General features: G+C 35.7%; 5 protein-coding genes across 10 annotated transcripts; 2 read left to right on the plus strand and 3 right to left on the minus strand.

The window, feature by feature from the left end:
- Positions 1 to 792: 792 nt before the first annotated feature.
- On the plus strand, positions 793 to 7,212 carry LOC110629827 (pantothenate kinase 1). Of its 5 annotated transcripts, none has more exons than XM_021776979.2 (10): positions 793 to 1,064; positions 1,267 to 1,590; positions 2,459 to 2,505; positions 2,952 to 3,068; positions 4,237 to 4,356; positions 4,465 to 4,559; positions 4,648 to 4,741; positions 4,877 to 5,008; positions 6,085 to 6,197; positions 6,655 to 7,212. In XM_021776979.2, exons 2-10 carry the CDS (start codon positions 1,326 to 1,328, stop codon positions 6,875 to 6,877), a joined length of 1,206 nt encoding a protein of 401 aa, XP_021632671.1. In that variant the 5' UTR covers positions 793 to 1,064; positions 1,267 to 1,325; the 3' UTR covers positions 6,878 to 7,212. The 5 variants fall into 5 exon arrangements, with proteins under 5 accessions (XP_021632671.1, XP_043805191.1, XP_021632670.1 ...); XM_043949256.1 differs by having other exon boundaries at positions 1,270 to 1,590; XM_021776978.2 differs by having other exon boundaries at positions 794 to 1,064; positions 1,381 to 1,590.
- An 819-nt stretch (positions 7,213 to 8,031) lies between these two features.
- LOC122721277 (glucan endo-1,3-beta-glucosidase, acidic-like) lies at positions 8,032 to 8,779 on the minus strand. Its single transcript, XM_043949776.1, has 2 exons — positions 8,705 to 8,779; positions 8,032 to 8,607 (listed from the first exon to the last, which is right to left on the minus strand). Exons 1-2 carry the CDS (start codon positions 8,777 to 8,779, stop codon positions 8,032 to 8,034), a joined length of 651 nt encoding a protein of 216 aa, XP_043805711.1.
- Positions 8,764 to 10,289, minus strand: LOC110630216. 2 transcript variants are annotated; one of them, XM_043949260.1, is made up of 3 exons: positions 9,484 to 9,845; positions 9,273 to 9,373; positions 8,764 to 8,923 (listed from the first exon to the last, which is right to left on the minus strand). In XM_043949260.1, the coding sequence occupies exons 1-3, from the start codon at positions 9,743 to 9,745 to the stop codon at positions 8,912 to 8,914; spliced, it is 375 nt and encodes a 124-aa protein (XP_043805195.1). In that variant the 5' UTR covers positions 9,746 to 9,845; the 3' UTR covers positions 8,764 to 8,911. The 2 variants fall into 2 exon arrangements, with proteins under 2 accessions (XP_043805195.1, XP_043805194.1); XM_043949259.1 differs by lacking the exon at positions 8,764 to 8,923 and adding an exon at positions 9,855 to 10,289 and having other exon boundaries at positions 8,930 to 9,373; positions 9,484 to 9,650.
- Positions 10,290 to 10,421: 132 nt separating this feature from the next.
- On the plus strand, positions 10,422 to 11,141 carry LOC110630217. The gene has a single exon (XM_021777587.2). It carries the CDS (start codon positions 10,541 to 10,543, stop codon positions 10,979 to 10,981), a length of 441 nt encoding a protein of 146 aa, XP_021633279.1. The 5' UTR covers positions 10,422 to 10,540; the 3' UTR covers positions 10,982 to 11,141.
- An 80-nt stretch (positions 11,142 to 11,221) lies between these two features.
- LOC110630215 (proline-rich receptor-like protein kinase PERK13) lies at positions 11,222 to 15,159 on the minus strand. Its single transcript, XM_021777585.2, has 8 exons — positions 13,699 to 15,159; positions 13,098 to 13,526; positions 12,914 to 12,997; positions 12,764 to 12,834; positions 12,573 to 12,649; positions 12,203 to 12,350; positions 11,947 to 12,108; positions 11,222 to 11,855 (listed from the first exon to the last, which is right to left on the minus strand). The coding sequence occupies exons 1-8, from the start codon at positions 14,576 to 14,578 to the stop codon at positions 11,595 to 11,597; spliced, it is 2,112 nt and encodes a 703-aa protein (XP_021633277.1). The 5' UTR covers positions 14,579 to 15,159; the 3' UTR covers positions 11,222 to 11,594.
- Between the last annotated feature and the right edge of the window lie 3,039 nt (positions 15,160 to 18,198).

Here is an 18,198-nt window from a genome sequence, read left to right on the forward strand (position 1 = left end):
AATTAAAACATAATATAATTATACAATAAGGAATTTTAATATTATTTTTATTTATTTATTGGATTATCTTCATCATATCTTTATTTGTTAAACATCAAATCAAAGCCAACATGGGTTCCACTGGCTCCAACGTCATATTTTCTCAAAAAAATATTAAAAATTAAATAAAATTATTATTAATAAAAATTTAAAAGTATAAATTATTTTTTAAAAAATTTATTAATCTATTAATAATAATTTCAAGATAAATTTAGATAAAACAAATTAAAATTGACATTTTTAATTCTATGATATAATTTAAAAATAAGTTTATTTTTTTATTAAATATTCACACTCCAATCTCTACTCAATTTTTTTTAACAATATCCTTTTAAGAAAATAAAAATACCTATTTTGCTGTTAAGTATATTTTCATTTTTACGATGTTTGGGATAGAAAATTAATTAATAAAAATATTTTTCTAATTAAAAAATAAATTATTTTTTAAAAAATGATTTTTTCTATTAAAAAAATTGAAAATTTCATTAGAACATATTTATATAAATTTTTAATATATTTTATTTTTTAAATTAAAATAAAATAATAAAAAATAACTTATTTTATTGAAAAATATATAAAAAAATATTTGCAAAAAATATTTTTAAAATATAAGTTATTTTTCCTAAATATGCGAGGATAAACCAATGAAAAATCAAAGAAAGTAATTTTATAGAGCACGACAAAAAATAAAAGAAAGGAAAAAACCCTCACGTTTTCATCGATTATTTTTATTCAGCATTGAATCCACGCAATGGTCTTTTTGACAAAAATTATGTCTTCTGCGGATAAGAACCGTCCATTTACATGGCGGGTCAGTAATGGATTTGACGCTGGAAACAGGGAAGAAGGGTTGTTTCAGTTTCTGGATATATATATCAACTCTTTGTGATACATTCATAATACCCAGTTCAATTTCTTGACAGAAAGGTTGAGGAAAATGGATCTAAGACGCAATGAAAATGATGGGAATTCAGAACCCACCCAATTCCCTGCTCAAATTTCTCATTTGGCCCTCGATATTGGAGGTGATCTTGCAGCTTTATGTATATATAATTTTTTCTTCAATTCAAGTTTAATTCACTTTAATTTACTATTTGACTAGATTTCTCTATTTCATGGAACTTGGGTTCCTTCAATTTCTTGTCATTCCTTTATTCTCAGTCATGAATTATTTGTTTTTCTTTTTCAAATTATTTTTTATGTGATCCCATTTTCTTTATAATTCAGTAGCTGGAGTATGAGGAGAAGCATTCAAGTGAAGTGAAAATGGATGCTACTCTTGCTAAATGATTATTATTAGTTGGGGTGTGTTCACTATAATAACAAAATTCTTGCTTTCAGGATCTCTGATCAAGGTGGTTTATTTCTCAACAAGTAGAGATAATTGTATTGATTGTGAGGGGGAGAGCTCTGCAAATGATACCCTTAGACTTTTCAGTGGTAATTGCAAGCATCCTGTTCTTCAAGGAAGGCTCCATTTTGCAAAGTTTGAGACAAGCAAAATCAAAGATTGTTTGGAGTTTATTAGTTCCAAGGAACTTCACCTTGGTGGTATGTATTTTTTCTTTTGGGGGTTTTATTTATTGTGAATCTGGATCGCATTTCCCAGCAGATGTCAAAGTTTCAACATATGTGGATCCATTAATGGTGCTTTATGCTTTACAATAATGTTTTTTCCGTAGTTTTCTTTTGGGGTGCGAGTAACTCTACCTCAGCTCAGTAGAGTTCCTATGGAATTCAAGAAGCTGAATCTGATCTTGACTAAGGCTCAACTAATCTTTCAAGTTTGTTATACATCCATTGGTTGGGCTCAAGTTTGTTCATGAGCTCAAATTTGCTGATTTTTGTGGAACCCAGCGCTTTTATTGGCTCTGCTTCAGAGTTCTAGACATCTAATTTTCTGATCTAGCTGAGAATACTGTTGGTTATGGATGCCATAATTATCAACATTACTGCTTACGTTGGGATTAGCTTTTTTAGTTGGCAAATGAGTTCTTAAAGTCATCCTAGTAAGCTAGCACTTCGGTCTTGCTGCTTTTAGATCTCTGCAAACCTTTTTTTTTTTATTTTTTAAACACAAGGGAATACCAGCATTCCTGGAGCTATCAAACAATGGTGGATTTTCAAATCATAAAAGAAAATTTCATAACAATGTAGTTTGTGACATTTTTGGGGCGGTTTAGGAATTGGCAATGTGTAAATACTTTTCTCTCTCTCTCTCTCTCTCTCTCTCTCTCTCTCTCTCTCTCTCTCTCTCTCTGTGTGTGTGTGTGTGGTTAATAAAAAATTACTTGCAATAACTTGGCAGATATCATTTTGTGGATATTATTATTTATTCATTAGAGTAGTTTCATATGCACATTTATATGCACATTATGGCTGCTGCTATTGTTTTGCTTATAAATGAAGATGAATTCAGGTTTCCAGCATCATGAAAATCCTTCCAAGGACAGGAAATTTATTAAGGTATGCGTAATTTTGGTGTTCTCAAACTGTGATTTTGAAGAAGCTGAATGACTAGAGGCCATGGCTTAAATAGAAGCTAGGCCTTCTTGCCATAATATAAAAAAAAATTTGTGGATGAAGAAATGTAATTTTTGAACTTTTGTTTGTTGTAATGTTTGCTTTATCTATAAGCCTAGTTTTCCTTCTTCAATTCTCAGTGGTCACTTTAGCTTTATGTTCCTTGCTTCAATCTAGGCCATATTCAAACTAATATCATGCCAAACTAGTGACAGTATTTCAGAAAATGTTAGGCACCTTTAACCTTTTGAGTTGTATGGGTAAAATGAATTTGAAATTTGGGAAATTGTTTAGCTGACACTGTTATGTTATGTTCTAAAGATTTTTGGGTGTATAATTTGTAGTTGTAATGTGTGCAAATCTTTTAATTAATTACTGTTTATGCAAAGGCCACAGGTGGTGGGGCATACAAATTTGCTGAACTTTTCAAAGAAAACCTTGGGATTGATCTTGACAAGGAAGATGAAATGGATTGTCTTGTGGCAGGAGCAAATTTTTTGCTTAAGGTGAGATCTGAAACCCGCATACATTTGGTATAAGCAAGTTTGTATATTTTCTTTGAAAATTTTGAAGTCCTCTTGGTATGAAAGAGTTTCCTGTCCTCTGTCTATTTCCTCCTCCTGTTTCTTGTGAACTTCAATTACACATACACATCAATATATGTATTATGTGTGTACTTCTCTTGAGCATTTGTATTGCAAATTTTTTTGTTGACAACATTTTATAGATTATGAATATCTTCTGCATTTATTTTCCCTGAAAAAACAAGAAATACAGTTTTTTTGCTTACATTTTACTTCTGCACTATGGATATTGCCACTTATTAATTGGGCAACATGCAGGAAGCATTTGACTCCACATTGTGCATTGTTAATTGAACAATATACTATTATGTCAGAGACATGTGGTATTTTTGAATGCCATTAATACATGCAGTTACATAAAAGCTATTGAAGCATTGGAAAACTAATTTTGAAGTCATATTATACATTAGGTGACTATTTGATAGGGTAGTCCATTCTTTGTTTTACTAAAAGTTAATAAGGTAGTTTATTCTCAATATAAGAGTTGTCAAATCCATATCTCTTATGAGATGCATGTTTTAGGATCTTGTTCTAGGTTCTTATCCTTGAGAGAAAGCTAGTAATATTCTTATATTCTTGTTCACATATTCATCTTAAATAAGGGGCCAGGATTCTGATTCTTGTTTCCCTTTCATAATTCATCCATCTAAAAGATAGTTAATTAAGATTCTAATAAATTAACACGCTAAAGTTGATCTTCAAATTCTTGTGAGTGTATAACTATGTTCCCACCTTGCCTTCTCTTCAAGCAAAAGTAGAAATTTTTATGTGTATGTGCTTGTTCTGTGCTACATGTATGTGGCACCATCAAAGCATTTTAATATGTTACTATTCATTTGGGTAGATGAGGATTTTCAAATGAAGGGGGTTTGAATTTGATGTTAATATATTTTCTCTTCCACCCCCCCCCCCCCCCCCCCTTTTTTAAGGAGTCTCCGCTTGAATTGTAAAGCAAGCCCACATTCTAAATGCTCACTTAACCAAATAAACCTTAATTTTTTTTATGGTCAATTTTCTATAAAAATTAGTTTCAGTATTTTTCTTTAATTTTAGAAATGTTTAACCTGCATTTTGATTATTCTTTGAGTAGGCAGTACATCGTGAAGCTTATACATTCATGGATGGCCAGAAGGAATTTGTGCAGATTGACCAAAGTGATCTCTACCCATATCTACTTGTGAATATAGGATCTGGTGTTAGCATGATCAAGGTAACCATGACCAGATTAGATTAGTTTCATTCTCAATGGTTTTTTTTGTATATCTAAACTTTCAATCTTTTCATATTTTAATAGATATTCAGGCTTTTGGTCATATAGGTAGATGGAGATGGTAAATTTGAGCGAGTTAGTGGAACAAATGTTGGAGGCGGCACCTTTTGGGGTTTGGGAAGGTTATTAACAAAGTGCAAGAGGTGATTTGGTTCTTCTCCTTGCTTTTGTCTAATTTAATATTCCCTCAGTATGTGGTTTCTCACTGGGGACGTAAAATTTTCGTCTTAGTTTTGATGAGTTGTTGGAGCTAAGTCATCAGGGGAATAACCGAGCGATAGATATGCTTGTCGGGGAGATCTACGGTGGAATGGATTATTCCAAGGTATTAACTTTTGGGATGATGTTTCTGATTCATATATTTTTGTACATCATACACAGGATACAAAAATCTCCTGCTTTCCTTGTTGTTTTCCATCTTATAATTCTTAACTGCATCATGTATTTATTCTAATGACAGATTGGCCTTTCATCAACAACTATTGCTTCCAGCTTTGGGAAGGCTGTTTCTGACAATAAAGAGCTTGAAGATTACAAGCCTGAAGATGTTGCCCGGTCTCTTCTTAGGATGATTTCAAATAATATTGGACAGGTAAGTTTCAGTGGGACAGGTCTCTTCTGTACAATAGATTCAAGCATGGTTATTTTAGCTTTTGTTGGGAAAATGAAAATTGATAGTTCACATCAATATTCTATAAGGATAGTAGAAAACCATTTCGCCTTAACAGTAACATGTATACTGGAATTTGGTTGCATATCATAGTCATTTTGCTTATTTTTCATCTGAATAATGTGTTTCATTGGAAAAGTTGCAGACCTTCTTGGCTAATTATTTTGTTGCTTGAATCCTTTTCATTGTGCACAATGTTGGAAATTTTTTAAAAACTGGCTCCAATTTCTTTAATGGTGTGGACATCACCTTGAGAGGAATGTATAGAATAGTTCAGTTGTGTAAGCCAAATTGAAACTGCAATGACATCTCCTTTCCTGTGTTTCAGATGCACCATGTTAAGGTCCCCTCTCTTCCTCTTCCCTCTTCTCCATACCTCTCACTCCCTTTCTATCTCTTAAATGGATTCAAAACTTTGCTTCCAAATGATTTGTTTGACTGTGCTGTGTTGATACAGCAGCTTAGGCAATAATCAATTGGTCAATTCCTCTTTTGTGTCTAGTCTTGGTCACTTTATATGTTTGCTGTAGGACCTTGAAAGGACACTTGAAAACACTTATAGAAAATGCAAAAATACTCTAAATTTCAATTTTAAGTTTTATCATTAAGAGTACCACCTAACATCAAAAGAGGTACAGTAAAAAAAAACCTTGCATTTATACCAAATTCAAATATAAAAAATACCCTAAATAAATAAAATACTCAAAATTACCCAAAAAAAAATATGTTGTCCTGAAAATATTTTAGAATTTCTTTCAAACATATGTTGTCCTGCAAATCCTAACAAGTGGGATGACATCAATGTTTCTTTTCCTGCATCTTTTTTTTTTTTTGTGGTATTAGGATTTGCTATTGTGCCTAATTTTGCTTCATGAAGTGCTTCCTTAATATGTTATCACCTTTCTCTTGAACATCAGTCAATGAAAAGTTTGGTTCATATCTTCGTGAATACTGTTTCTCTTGGCCTTTCTTTTATCTCTCTGCTTTGGTGCTTCTAGATCTCTTACTTGAATGCACTGCGGTTCGGGCTCAAGAGAATTTTTTTTGGAGGATTTTTCATACGGGGTCAACCTTATACCATGGACACAATTTCTGTTGCAGTTCATTTCTGGTAATTTTCTGGGAATGCATTCCTTGTGCTGACATTGAAATTTGTAAAATATAGTTCTTCAGGAGTAAGTTACCTTGCATGTTTTGGAAGAGAGCAATATCAAGCTTTAGAGAAGTTCAGATGGATCTTAGAGTACTTCCCATTATTTGTATTATCATATTCTAGGCCTAGCCTTTGCAAGTATTGTTGATGGAGTTGCTACTAAAGGTTAAGAAATGAAAACTGCTAACAGAAAACAACTTAGGAAGTAAAGGCGCTGAGAATAATCATACTGGAAAGTAAAATGGAATTCAAGTACCATCCATAGTGAATGAAAAGTGAAATATCATGAGGTTTCACCTGGGAGTTTGTTGCATTTTCACACATGCATATATATGTATGTTCTTTGCTAGCTACTTTCGTGGCTTTGATCTGAGGTAAGTTTTATCTGTTTTCTTTTTCCTTTGAATTTCCAAAGGTCCAAAGGAGAGGCAAAAGCCATGTTTTTGCGGCATGAAGGATTTCTGGGAGCTCTAGGAGCGTATGTGAGCTATGCAAAGCATAGCAATGATAACGTGGTGTGTAATCAATCAACGCAACTCCCTGTCAGTGCATCATATGCTGCAGATCCAAATTATAACCCACTAAGTGGGGATTTTAACGATAATGAAAGTATACAATGCAGTGTGTATGCAGCTTGACATTCGCAGTGCCTCTCTTGTCTCTTGTATACTTAGGCAGGTTTGAGAAAGTTGTAAAATTTGTATACACAGTTGAAACACACAGAACTAATAATTTATATCAGAAAGATCGTAGGACTGATACCATCAAGTATCAGCAGAAGCGTAAAAGGGTTCCTGGGGAGTCAAAATGAAACCTTGTTACTTTACCTGATTGCTTGTGTAACATGTATCTAGATTTTGTTGTAGTCTAAAACCATATTCTGTAGATTCAAATAAACACTGTATCTCAATTGTTTAGTTAATACGATTTCTTACAGCATTAGAGATCTTCTCTACTGCTATTCCCAATTTTATCTGACAAGTGTTCAGTAGGTAATAATACTAGACTACAAAAATCAATTCGGATTACAGTTGGTGCTTGAAAGACTTGGTAAATTGCTGCCTCTTACAGGATTTTGTTCTTGTTCCATGTATGAGGGGACCATGTGTTTGGGTTTGACAAATGGTTTGCTGTACCAAAAAGGTCATGTGAATTAATTCTAATCTTTAAGCTGTAAGCAAAAAACTGTTGAATGGTGGCTGCCATCCAATTTGGGACCACGAGCAACTGTGTATTTGGATGGCTAATTCTCAAGCTTATTTAAGGAACTTAAATGCTTAACCATCTTCTTACACCTAGCACATGCAACATTAAAGAAAGAACAGTGGTGGCAATACCAAACAAATTAATTAGATCATTCAGCAGTGAACAACCTTCAATGATGCCTCTTTGCATTTATCCTTTGCTGTGCCCACCTCTTTAATATCAGATTTGTCAGTCTGTGTTCATTGTAGAAGTCTTGAGATGTTTCAGATTCTCTGGAACCCTACCACATTAAAATCTCTCCCAGATCTGCTAGGAATGTTGGGTACCACACTAGCAGCTTTAGCATGCATATTTCATGTTAATTATAATCCATTCTAAGAAAAACAATTACGAACAAAATAACATATTTTCTTTGCTTAAGCCTTCATTTGGGAGAAGGGTTTTTAAAATAATCGGAGGTTTTTAAGATTTATAATTAGTTTAATCGTTTAAACATCTATAAATTTCTGTAGAGTTGCTCAACGTGTTGAGGTAGTATACAAATAATTTGCCACAATACAAACCTACAACTTAAAGAAAAATCTTTTCAGCTGAAACTGAGATCATAAACCTTGTTCCCACCAAGCCCAAAAATGCCAAAATGCTTCTCATAATCCTCACCCATCTTCCCATTCTCATCATAAAGACTAAACAAGTAAACTTCCATCTCTTCCTTTGGCCTTTTTGGGGTTCCAACATCATTTACCACCCTTCTCACCACCTCCTTATTATACGTCAATGCATTCTCCACGCTTGCTGCTTCACCACCAGCCGTCGGCCAACCTGTCTCTGTCACAACCGCCTTTATTCCTGGAAACCCTTCTCTCTCCATTGCATACACTAATGCATCAACACTTGCATCCAAAAGATTTCTGTATTCTAATACACCATCCTGCATTGGACTTCTTGTTTTGAACAAGGCGTAGTCTAGTTCTACATGTTTCAAATTGTTTACGTAGCTAATGTAAGGATACACGTTCACCATGAAAGGTGATCTACTGTTATATAGAAATTGCAAGAGAGGAACTATAACCGATTCAATATAAGGATCGAAAGTTCCTGATGATGGAGGATACGAACTAGAGAGCACAGAAGCAGCTTGAGGTGAAGATAATATTTTCCCCTAGATTTAGAATCTGTACTGCTTGATAAAGATTCAACAATGCAAGGACTACGTAGGGAGTGAAGAATGAATCTCTGAGAGAAACTTCATTGCCAACCGCAATGTACTTCACTTGGGTGGCAGGAATCTGAGCAAAGATATTGGATTGTAGCCATTGAAGAGAGGTAGCCATCATGTATTTATTATACCAAAATTTTAGAAGAACCTTGCTATTGTTAAACTAAATCACTGCTCTAATCATTTGAAGAAAAATAAAATAAAATAACAATGAGTACAGATGTACAATCAAGCTCACTCCAATCTATCAGAATCCCATCTGCAACAAAAAATCATAAAACTATTCAATAATCATTAAAAAAACAGCATCTTAGGTAAAATTACTTTAAACTTTTCCAAAAGCCAGACTTAATTTATCAAATTTTTAATTCCATCCGCCAAGTTTTAGCCAGCGAAAGGATTGTTGGAAAAGGGCCGAAAGCACCTCACTCTCTAAGCCTGAGAGTTAGATATTCAGATTGGGTATTCTTTTGAGAGTTCCCAAATCTCAATTTCACACGGCATTGGAGTACCCAACAATCTATATATATATATTTGTCCATTAATAAAAGGTTTCTTGGCCCAAGAAAGTAAAATAAGTAAACAGAAAGCCATAACCTAAAACCTACACTGAGGTCTAGTCCATGGATCCAAGAAACCCTAACTTGTTGAAAAGAGTCATTTGTAATGCTACTACCACTTGAGGCCAAGAAAGCAGCAGTAGTGATCTCTACATTCGCCCGAAAATAACACAAAAAGCACAAAATCATATTCCAAGGGAGACTCCTTAAGGACAAGAATCACAAAAGCCAATTACATAAAGCGAAAGTCGGTCTTCACCTGGATTGAGGAAGAGGATGCTGACATATCCCGCCCACAACAAAGTGGAATTAGTACTGCGATTCAGAAGAAAACTTGATATCAAGAAAATGAATGACTCTTTCATGACCGGAAAAGACGAGTGACATGCAATAAAGGTCAATCTGAGCAATAAACCTAATAAACACCTGCAGAAAAACAAAACAGAGAAATCAAATCCAAAAGGAAGTCCCAACTTAAGCTTCGATTTGAATAAAAATAAAAAAAGAGAATAGTCGCACATTAATAATAAGAAGAGTGGATAAAGGTGCAGAGAATGAAAAAAAAAAAAAAAAGGAAAGAGAAGACGAGAGATTCTCTCTTTGCAAAACCAGAGAGAGAAGTATACCCACCAATCTATTGCAAAGTACATTATTGTCCCAATCATGTCCAACAAAAGAATAACAAAAAGCAACGATATCAAGCTCTGCCATTCTTCCCAAATCCTTCTTTGGAAAAGTCAGGAATAAAGACAACAATTAAACATGGAGTGTGACCCCTTTTACCACATAAGTTTGTGGTCGAGGAAACCAATGCAAGATTTCTTCTTGCACAAACTCCAATATTCAAACCATTTTTTTTTTTGTCTTTCTCAACTTGCTGCTTCACTTTGAATAATTTTTTTTATTATAAAGATTAAATGGTAATTTTTTTAAAAATACATTAATATAGATGTAAGATAAAAGTAAAAATGCATCTCATTCTTTTGACTATCCCCCTTATCTCAAACTCTCTTCTTTTAATTAAAATTCGAATCCACATAAATTAGTATAAAGTGTTCTCGTTCTTCACAAATTCCTTTAATTCTCATATGAATAATTTAACAAAGCAAAGTGCAAGAGCCCAACAAAGAATATCTTTATTAAAGAAAGTTATTACCTTCACTGAATTACACATTCATTTTGAAAACAACCCAACTATATATTTATACATACCCTCATTTCATGGCATCTTCTTCTTACTTGTGATCTCAATCCACCATAGCCTCTCCCTTAGTCTGCACTCAAAGAACAACATCTGCAGAAACAAGAAAAATATAATGTCCACGCAGCCGCAACAACAGCCTGTTGTCGTTTACCCCGACACTGTTGCCGGGCAGCCGCCACCGGGTTCGTACGCTCACTCAAATGGTTCATTTGGGACTGTTTTTATAGTACTTGCTGTAATTAGTGTTATATCAGCTGTTGCTTGTTGCCTTGGCAAGCTTTGCAATAAGAGTCAAGGCAACAAAAACAGTAAACCCAGTAAGCAGAGTCAGCAAAACCCCAACTTTCGTCCCAAGGAAAGAGGAAGGGAGAGGGAGAGGGAGAGGGAGAGGAGAAGAGAAGGTGACCTTGAGTTTGGATTCGAAAAGGGACTCCCAACAGGAGGTAGGCCAAGTGGAAATGGAGATGGTAGAGGACACAAACCATCTGAAAATGGTCATATGAAAGCTGAAACTTTCACTGTTGATGGTGGTCATCTAAAGCCTGGCCCATAGATTATTTTCTTCATGTTTGTTGCTTTAATTAATTTCTCTGTTGCCATTTCTATCAAAATCTTTTTTTTTTTTTTTCTTTTGGATCAGACTTTGAACAATTATTGTATATACTCTTTCTTCTTTCTAAATCATATGAAGGAGTGGGTCATAGTTTTAGTTAGTTTCAGATAATTTGATACACGATATTTAAAAAGATAAAACTGAAACAGCAAAAATTATATGACTGAAAATAATAATAAATTAAAGCAAAAAATGGGTAACTAATATAGTTAAATCTTTTTTGAATTTTTTTCATACTTTACATCATAAGTTAGAAGTTTCTTACTAGAAATTGAGTATATTTGTATATGGCTATGCATTAAAAATTGAATTCATCTTGCTCTAGTATCAACAAGCCCCATGGCTACTGGGATCACTGATACCAAAAAGAATTTAATAAATACATAGAATCTTGAGTAAGACTCAAGTCTGCAAGCTTGAAACTCCATTAATTCCTCGTTTGATCAAATAATCATCAGGAGCAACCATGTAGTTAATTTTTCAATTTCAAGTATGGCCTCCTCTCTGATGCTGAAGATCTGATGCATGCGTCTCTATTACCCCATCACCATCATCATCTCTTGTCAACGCCATCTCTAGCTTCAGTTTCTAAATCTACAGTTGAGGAATTTGAAATTGGTGGTCCACGGGATACATCTCTTGAGCTGTATTCTCCACTCACTGTGTCTAACTCGGAGCTATCATTACTCAAGGCTATCTTTCTGAATTTGATAATCTCTTCATTGTACAGACCAGAATCATATGCTGTGCTTTGGCCGTATTTTACACCATTAGTGAGATCAGACATTTCATCACTGTCCAATGCTCTCACCACCTTCATAATCGTATAGACAAAAAAGTTTATTTTTTGTGAATTTTCGATTTGATTATGTTTCAGTTTGATATAAAAGAGAATGAATTGTCACCTGCACCATCCGTGGCCGCTTTGGAGCAGAGTGGCGAACACAAGCGGCTGCTGTCTCGACCATCCTGAACACTTCACTCTCCACGTAATGCTTTTCAAGCCTAGGATCAATTAATTCAGCGAGATCACTGGTGTCAATTGCTTGAAGAAGGCGTGGACGAGCCTGCCACAACCATCAATTTTAGTAATTAACTGGACATGTAAGTTCCTGAAAAGGATAAAGTTTTTTTTTTTTTTTTTTTTTTTTTTTCTCATACCCATTCAACCAAACTTTCTTCCCCCAGAGGCTGAGTCTGATCGACAGGTTTCCTTCCAGTTATAAGCTCTAGAAGTACAACTCCAAACGAATACACATCAGACCTATCTGTCAATTTTCCACTTGATGCATATTCAGGTGCCAGGTACCTGAAAGCCAAATTGAACAGTGATAAAAACCTTGAAACTAGTGTATCATTGACTTTTTCTTGTTTAAGTTATAATGGATTGAACATAGAATTTCAAGACAACCTTTCATGGAAACAGATGACAAACTTTCTGGCAGGTTGTATGAATGTGGAAACAAGTGATACTAAAAAAGAAGATATTGAATCTGAATGAACTCAGATGTTGTGTAGTATCAAAACCTACCCAAATGTTCCCATGACTCGAGTTGATACATGGGTCTGAGTCGTATCATTTAGTCTGGCAAGTCCAAAATCTGCTACCTGCAGTTAAAAGTAGTTCTAAAATAAAAATCCAAGAATGGAGAATTCATAGCTAGAGAAACCACATATTGAGGAGCAGGGGAAGAGGAAGAGGAAGAAAGCAGTGACACTTGCCTGTGCTTCAAAGTTATCTTCCAACAAAATGTTTGCTGACTTAATGTCTCTGTGAATAATTTTCGGATTGCCTGCAATTGGTCGCATAATGAGAAGAAATTAGTCATCGTTGTGAACTTAAGTTTAAAGAGGCGTAATGTGAGTACTTACAATCATCGTGTAAATAAGCCAAACCCTTTGCAGCACCTATGGCAATTTTTACTCTTTTAGGCCAATCCAACACTGCTTCTTTTGCTGTCAGCACATATAAGCATCACACAAACATAAGAACCAAAAAGAAAAAATGGAAAGCCAAATGAAATAAACAATAACAAAGCACGAATGATCACCTTACCATGCAAATGATGCTCAAGAGTTTTATTTGGAACATATTCATAAAGAAGCAGACGTTGGTTATCAGAGATGCAGTAGCCAACTAATGAGACCAAATGCCGATGATGAACACGACTGATAATCTCAACTTCAGCCTTAAATTCTCGGTCGCCTTGTCCACTGCCTATCTTAAGCTGCTTGACAGCCACTGTTTTTCCATCACGAACTTGTCCCTTGTAAACACATCCAAATCCACCCTCACCCAAGATATTTTGACGAGAAAATCCATTTGTCATTTCCATCACCTCTTCATAACTGAAATGGGTCTTAGTTCCACTTATCAGACCTGATTCTCCAGAGATGTTCTGACTCTCATAGCTGCTATCTGGAGATTGTAAAATTTGCGAACCATAGGAATTCGCCTGGCCAATCTGTCCGTAGTAATATCCATCTGCATTAAATGGAAGAGAACTCTACATTAAAGCAGAATTGGGTCATTGGAACAGGAGTCGTCTATATCACTGAGGTCTGGAGTTCAAACATGGAAGCCAATTGTACCGAAAAAAGGCAGAATTGGGTACTAAATAAACATTGAAGAGCCTCAAAATAAACATAGAATTTACCTGTTTGTACAGCAAAATTTTTGGGGGGTATGTAATGGGCTGCATAATGATCATGTCTTTTCTTCCTCTTCGTCACAAAAAAAATGATTGCAAATATTGCAAGGAGCACCGCACCCGCCAGGAATGCACCAAGCAATACATGAGTTGTTGTATTCCCAGTGCTATCGGTGCTGGTCGTGTATGCTTGCTTCGAAGAAGTTGAGGATGAATTTCCAGATGATGAGCCCCTAGAAGTACTAGAACTAGTAGAATTTGTCTGAGGGGACGCAGTTGATGATGAAGTCGCAGTTGATGATGAAGTCGCATTTGAATTTGATGCTGTAGATGCCGCATCGGAAACTGGAGAAGGAGGAGATATAAATTCTGTCGGCGAAGGTGGAGATTCTACTGTTCTTGTTGAAGGTGGTGGTGGAACAAATTCACTAGCGGGTGATAATTTTGTTGAGGATTTATTAGCAGGAGGAGGGGGAGACGGATTATTTTCTGCGGCAGGAGAAGTGGAAGATGGTGGTGGTGACAAATTTGGAGATGGAGATGTTGATGATGATTCTGGTGGTGGTGAGACTGCAGAAGAATTTGATATTGTTGGGGGTGGACTATTAGGAGGAGAGCTGGAAGGCGGTGGTGATGATGGTGGAGGTGAAGGAGGAGGAGATCTTGCAGGTGGAGGTGATGCTGGTGTTGGTGGTGGCGGTGAACTTTCCTCGTCAGATTCAGAAGGTGGAGACGCTACTACATCCTCGTCGAATAAACCTGATATCGAGTCCGTTGAACCTTCAGGTGGAGGAAAAGTTTCGGAAGAAAGCGTAGACGTAGAATTTGTAGCCGCCGACGGAGGAGGATCTTGAGAAGAACTCGGCGAAGACGCCGAGTCCGACATTATCCTTTCTTATCACCACCCCTTTTATTTAACTCAGTGGGTTCTGTTCTCGGAATTCTTTCAATTGGTTCTCCACAAAATTTTCTGGGAAATTTCCACTACAGATTAAGACAAAGATCAACCAAAACCCAATCTCCAGAAAACAAAAATCCTGAACCAATCAACCAAAGAAAGAAAAGGGTATTAAAAATGGAATGAAAGTCTCCAAGAACACCAACACCACCGCCACCTCCGGCGGAAAGCTATTTGCAAACCCAAAAAATTTCTCTGTGAATCTTTTTGTTTTCTTTTTGTGCAGTATTTGTTTTGTTTTAAGACCAAAAATAGATGATGGGTTCGGTTGGCTGTGTTGTAAAAGTGTAATCTTGGTCTCCCAACCTGTCAATCTCTCTGTTTCTCTATCAGATATTTCCGCTGTCACTCCCTCCATTTCTTTTCCGTCCTTGAATCTCGGGTTACCGCGGGGTTTGAAAAGCGGCTCCAACGACCTGATTCCAGTTTTCTTGCTTTGGATTCAATGGTTATGGAAGGAGACAGGGCAGGCAAGCAAGGGAAGCCACCAGAAAATGAAATATTGATTACCTTTTAAATATTGATTAAAATTCAAAATTCTGAACTCCGACCATAGAAATAGTACAATTTTTTTTTTTATCTTAAAGTTTTAAATTATTAAAAAATATTTACCACATGCAAAATATATCTACTCATAAATAATATAATCAATTGATATTTTTTATAAAAAAAATAATTACTTTTATATAAATATTTTATTTATTGTAGCATGTAATGCATTATAATTTTTGTATCGTGAATTCAATTGTAGCCAATCACCATAAGTCATAAACAGTAAGGAAAACCTTTCAACAAAGGTAATGGAGAATTCATAGCTAGAGAAACCACATATTGTATTTATTGAATTTAAATTTTAAATTTATTAAAATTCTTATTTATTTATAAGAGACTGAATTTAAAATTTTCAATTTATTACTTTGATTTGTAAAAAAGATTTTATTGATTGAATTTTTTAAAAAAGAGATCTATAAATTTACATAATTAAATTTTAAAAATTAAAGTGTTAAATTTTAAAAAAGTACTTCAGCTATTTTTTTTGTCATCAAATGAATTTTTGACAAAAAATATTTAATTTTGACTAAAATTTGATGAAATTAAATTTGAAGGACTGAAATATTGGGTCTAAAAAATAAAAGGATGAATTTATTAATTATGGTATATTCCAAGGAGGAAAAAGTAATTTTTTTGCTTAATATTAACTATTAGAGCACCTTGATTTTGCAAGGATGTGATCAATTAATTCATTTGATTAACGATTCAATTTTAATTGCCAAATTTATAACAAATAATTGTAATGTGAATAAAATCAAATTAATTAATTAAAAATTATCTATCTATTTTTGGTAATGATAAATTTCTAATTAATTTCATAAATACTGTAATTATTTTATTTAAAATTATTCAAATATGTCGTAGCATTAATTTCAAAAATTAAATAATATATTAATAAAGAAAATTAATAATCTAAACTACATTAAATCGCCTAACAAAAGAATTTAGTTTATGTTAAAAAAAAATTAACAATAACTGATCAAACATAATTTAGCCACATTTTTATTATCTTTATTACTGTTGAATTACATATTTTTTTAGCTTAATTTATATTTTTGTGATGTTTTTACAGAAAAGAAAGAAAATAGAAAGTTGGAGAAAAAGTGCAGAAAAAGCTGAAAAATTGATTGGGTCGAAGTGATTTGGCCAAATCACTCACAGGAAGCTGAAGCAGGAAACTGAGACTGACTTGCAGAAATAATCTGAGTCAGAGAGAGCTGAATTTGAGGCAGAGAAGATGGGTAGAACTGCTCAGTGACTATGATTGCAAGATCCAGTACCATCCGGGTAAGGCAAATGTTGTGGCAGATGCCTTAAGCCGGAAATCACTTGGCAGTTTATCCCATATTTCAGCAGAGAGAAGGCCAGTAGTGAGGGAGTTCTTCGAGCTCATTAATGAAGGTCTACAGTTGGAGTTGTCTGGTACAGGTGCTTTGATTGTCCAGATGAGAGTAGCGCCCGTGTTTCTGGAGCAGGTGGCTCAGAAACAGCACGAGGACCCAGAAGTGAAGATTGCCAGGACTGTTCAGTCAGGCAAGAACGAAGAGTTCAGATTTGACAGTAAGGGGATCCTCCGCTATGGGAATAGATTGTGTGTACCAGATGAAGTGGGTCTGAAGGGAGACATTATGAGGGAAGCTCATAATGCCATATACAATGTTCACCCTGGAGCTACCAAAATGTATCAAGATCTGAAGAGAGTGTATTGGTGGCTAGCTATGAAGAGAGAAGTGGCACAGTTTGTGTCAGCCTGCGAAATATGTCAGAGGGTGAAGCTGGAACATCAGAAACCGGCTGGAATGCTTAACCCACTACCTATTCCAGAGTGGAAATGGGAGAACATAGCTATGGACTTCGTGGTGGGGTTACCGGCAGTGTCCAACAGATTAGACTCCATATGGGTGATTGTGGACAGACTAACCAAATTTGCTCACTTCATTCCTGTCAGGAGTAACTACTCTGTGGACAAGTTGGCGTAGGTGTATGTTGATGAGGTTGTCAGGCTGCATGGAGTTCCTGTTTCGATAGTGTCTGATAGAGGGCCCCAGTTCACCTCCAGGTTTTGGCGGAGTCTGCAGAATGCTATGGGTACCAGGTTGGATTTTAGCACTGCTTTCCATCTACAGACGGATGGACAGTCAGAGAGGACCATCCAGACAATAGAGGATATGCTCAGAATGTGTGTGCTGGATTTTAGCGGTTCTTGGAGGCAGCATCTACCTTTGGTGGAGTTTGCCTACAATAACAGCCATCATGCTAGCATAGGGATGGCTCCCTATGAAGCTTTATATGGGAGGAAGTGCAAGTCACCTGTCTGCTAGGAAGAAGTTGGAGAAAAGGCCTTGGCAGGGCTTGAGCTAGTAGAGATCACCAGCAGAGTGGTACCCATCATCAGAGAAAGGATCAAGACTGCTGCAAGTAGGCAGAAGAGTTATGCAGACATCCGCAGAAGGCTAGTAGAGTTTCAGGAGGGGGATTTGGTATTACTCAAAGTGTCTCCAATGAAAGGGGTTGTAATACCCGGCTAGACTCCGATATCGGAATTCCTACCGTCCGGTAGAATCTCGGATGTCGGAAACCCCTAGAAGGGTAAAACCATGTTTTCATAAAATGTTTTAATGTATTTTATGGTTTTAATTAAGAAAGAAATTAAGTTTTGAATGAAAATAGTCTTGAGAGGAAGACTCAGGTTCGGCCGCCGAACCTCAAGTTCGGCCGCCGAACATGCATGCACTTCGGGAGTGCTTTAGGCCCCTGAAGGCATAAGTGAGGGCAGTCCAGGTTCGGCCGCCGAACCTCATGTACGGCCGCCGAACATGGCATGCATGCGGAGGCATGTTAGGCCCCCGAAAGTGGCCTGGCCAGCCACCTATAAAAGGGTCCCCTTGTCCGAATGGGCGAGCTTTTCTCTCCATTTTCAGCCAAGGTGAGTTCTCCGCCGTCCCTCACCTATTTTGAGTCTCTTCCTACAAATCTTTTATGATTTCCATGAGATT

The sequence above is a fragment of the Manihot esculenta genome, chromosome 13 (assembly GCF_001659605.2).
Source record: "Manihot esculenta cultivar AM560-2 chromosome 13, M.esculenta_v8, whole genome shotgun sequence".
Taxonomy (NCBI): domain Eukaryota; kingdom Viridiplantae; phylum Streptophyta; class Magnoliopsida; order Malpighiales; family Euphorbiaceae; genus Manihot; species Manihot esculenta.

Coding starts and splice junctions, on each gene's coding strand:
- LOC110630216 (XM_043949259.1), bottom strand. CDS start 9,889: ATGATTGGGACAATAATGTACTTTGCAATAGATTG. Junction 9,651..9,854: donor ATGTACTTTGCAATAGATTG/GTGGGTATACTT, acceptor GTTTTTCTGCAG/GTGTTTATTAGGTTTATTGC. Junction 9,374..9,483: donor CATCCTCTTCCTCAATCCAG/GTGAAGACCGAC, acceptor GGGCGAATGTAG/AGATCACTACTGCTGCTTTC.
- LOC110630217 (XM_021777587.2), top strand. CDS start 10,541: ATGTCCACGCAGCCGCAACAACAGCCTGTTGTCGTTTACCCCGACACT.
- LOC122721277 (XM_043949776.1), bottom strand. CDS start 8,779: ATGGCTACCTCTCTTCAATGGCTACAATCCAATATCTTTGCTCAGATT. Junction 8,608..8,704: donor CCCAAGTGAAGTACATTGCG/GTTGGCAATGAA, acceptor TTCTAAATCTAG/GGGAAAATATTATCTTCACC.
- LOC110630215 (XM_021777585.2), bottom strand. CDS start 14,578: ATGTCGGACTCGGCGTCTTCGCCGAGTTCTTCTCAAGATCCTCCTCCG. Junction 13,527..13,698: donor AAATTTTGCTGTACAAACAG/GTAAATTCTATG, acceptor CATTTAATGCAG/ATGGATATTACTACGGACAG. Junction 12,998..13,097: donor TCTTGAGCATCATTTGCATG/GTAAGGTGATCA, acceptor ATGTGCTGACAG/CAAAAGAAGCAGTGTTGGAT.
- LOC110629827 (XM_021776978.2), top strand. CDS start 977: ATGGATCTAAGACGCAATGAAAATGATGGGAATTCAGAACCCACCCAA. Junction 2,506..2,951: donor AGGACAGGAAATTTATTAAG/GTATGCGTAATT, acceptor GTTTATGCAAAG/GCCACAGGTGGTGGGGCATA. Junction 6,198..6,654: donor TCTGTTGCAGTTCATTTCTG/GTAATTTTCTGG, acceptor GAATTTCCAAAG/GTCCAAAGGAGAGGCAAAAG.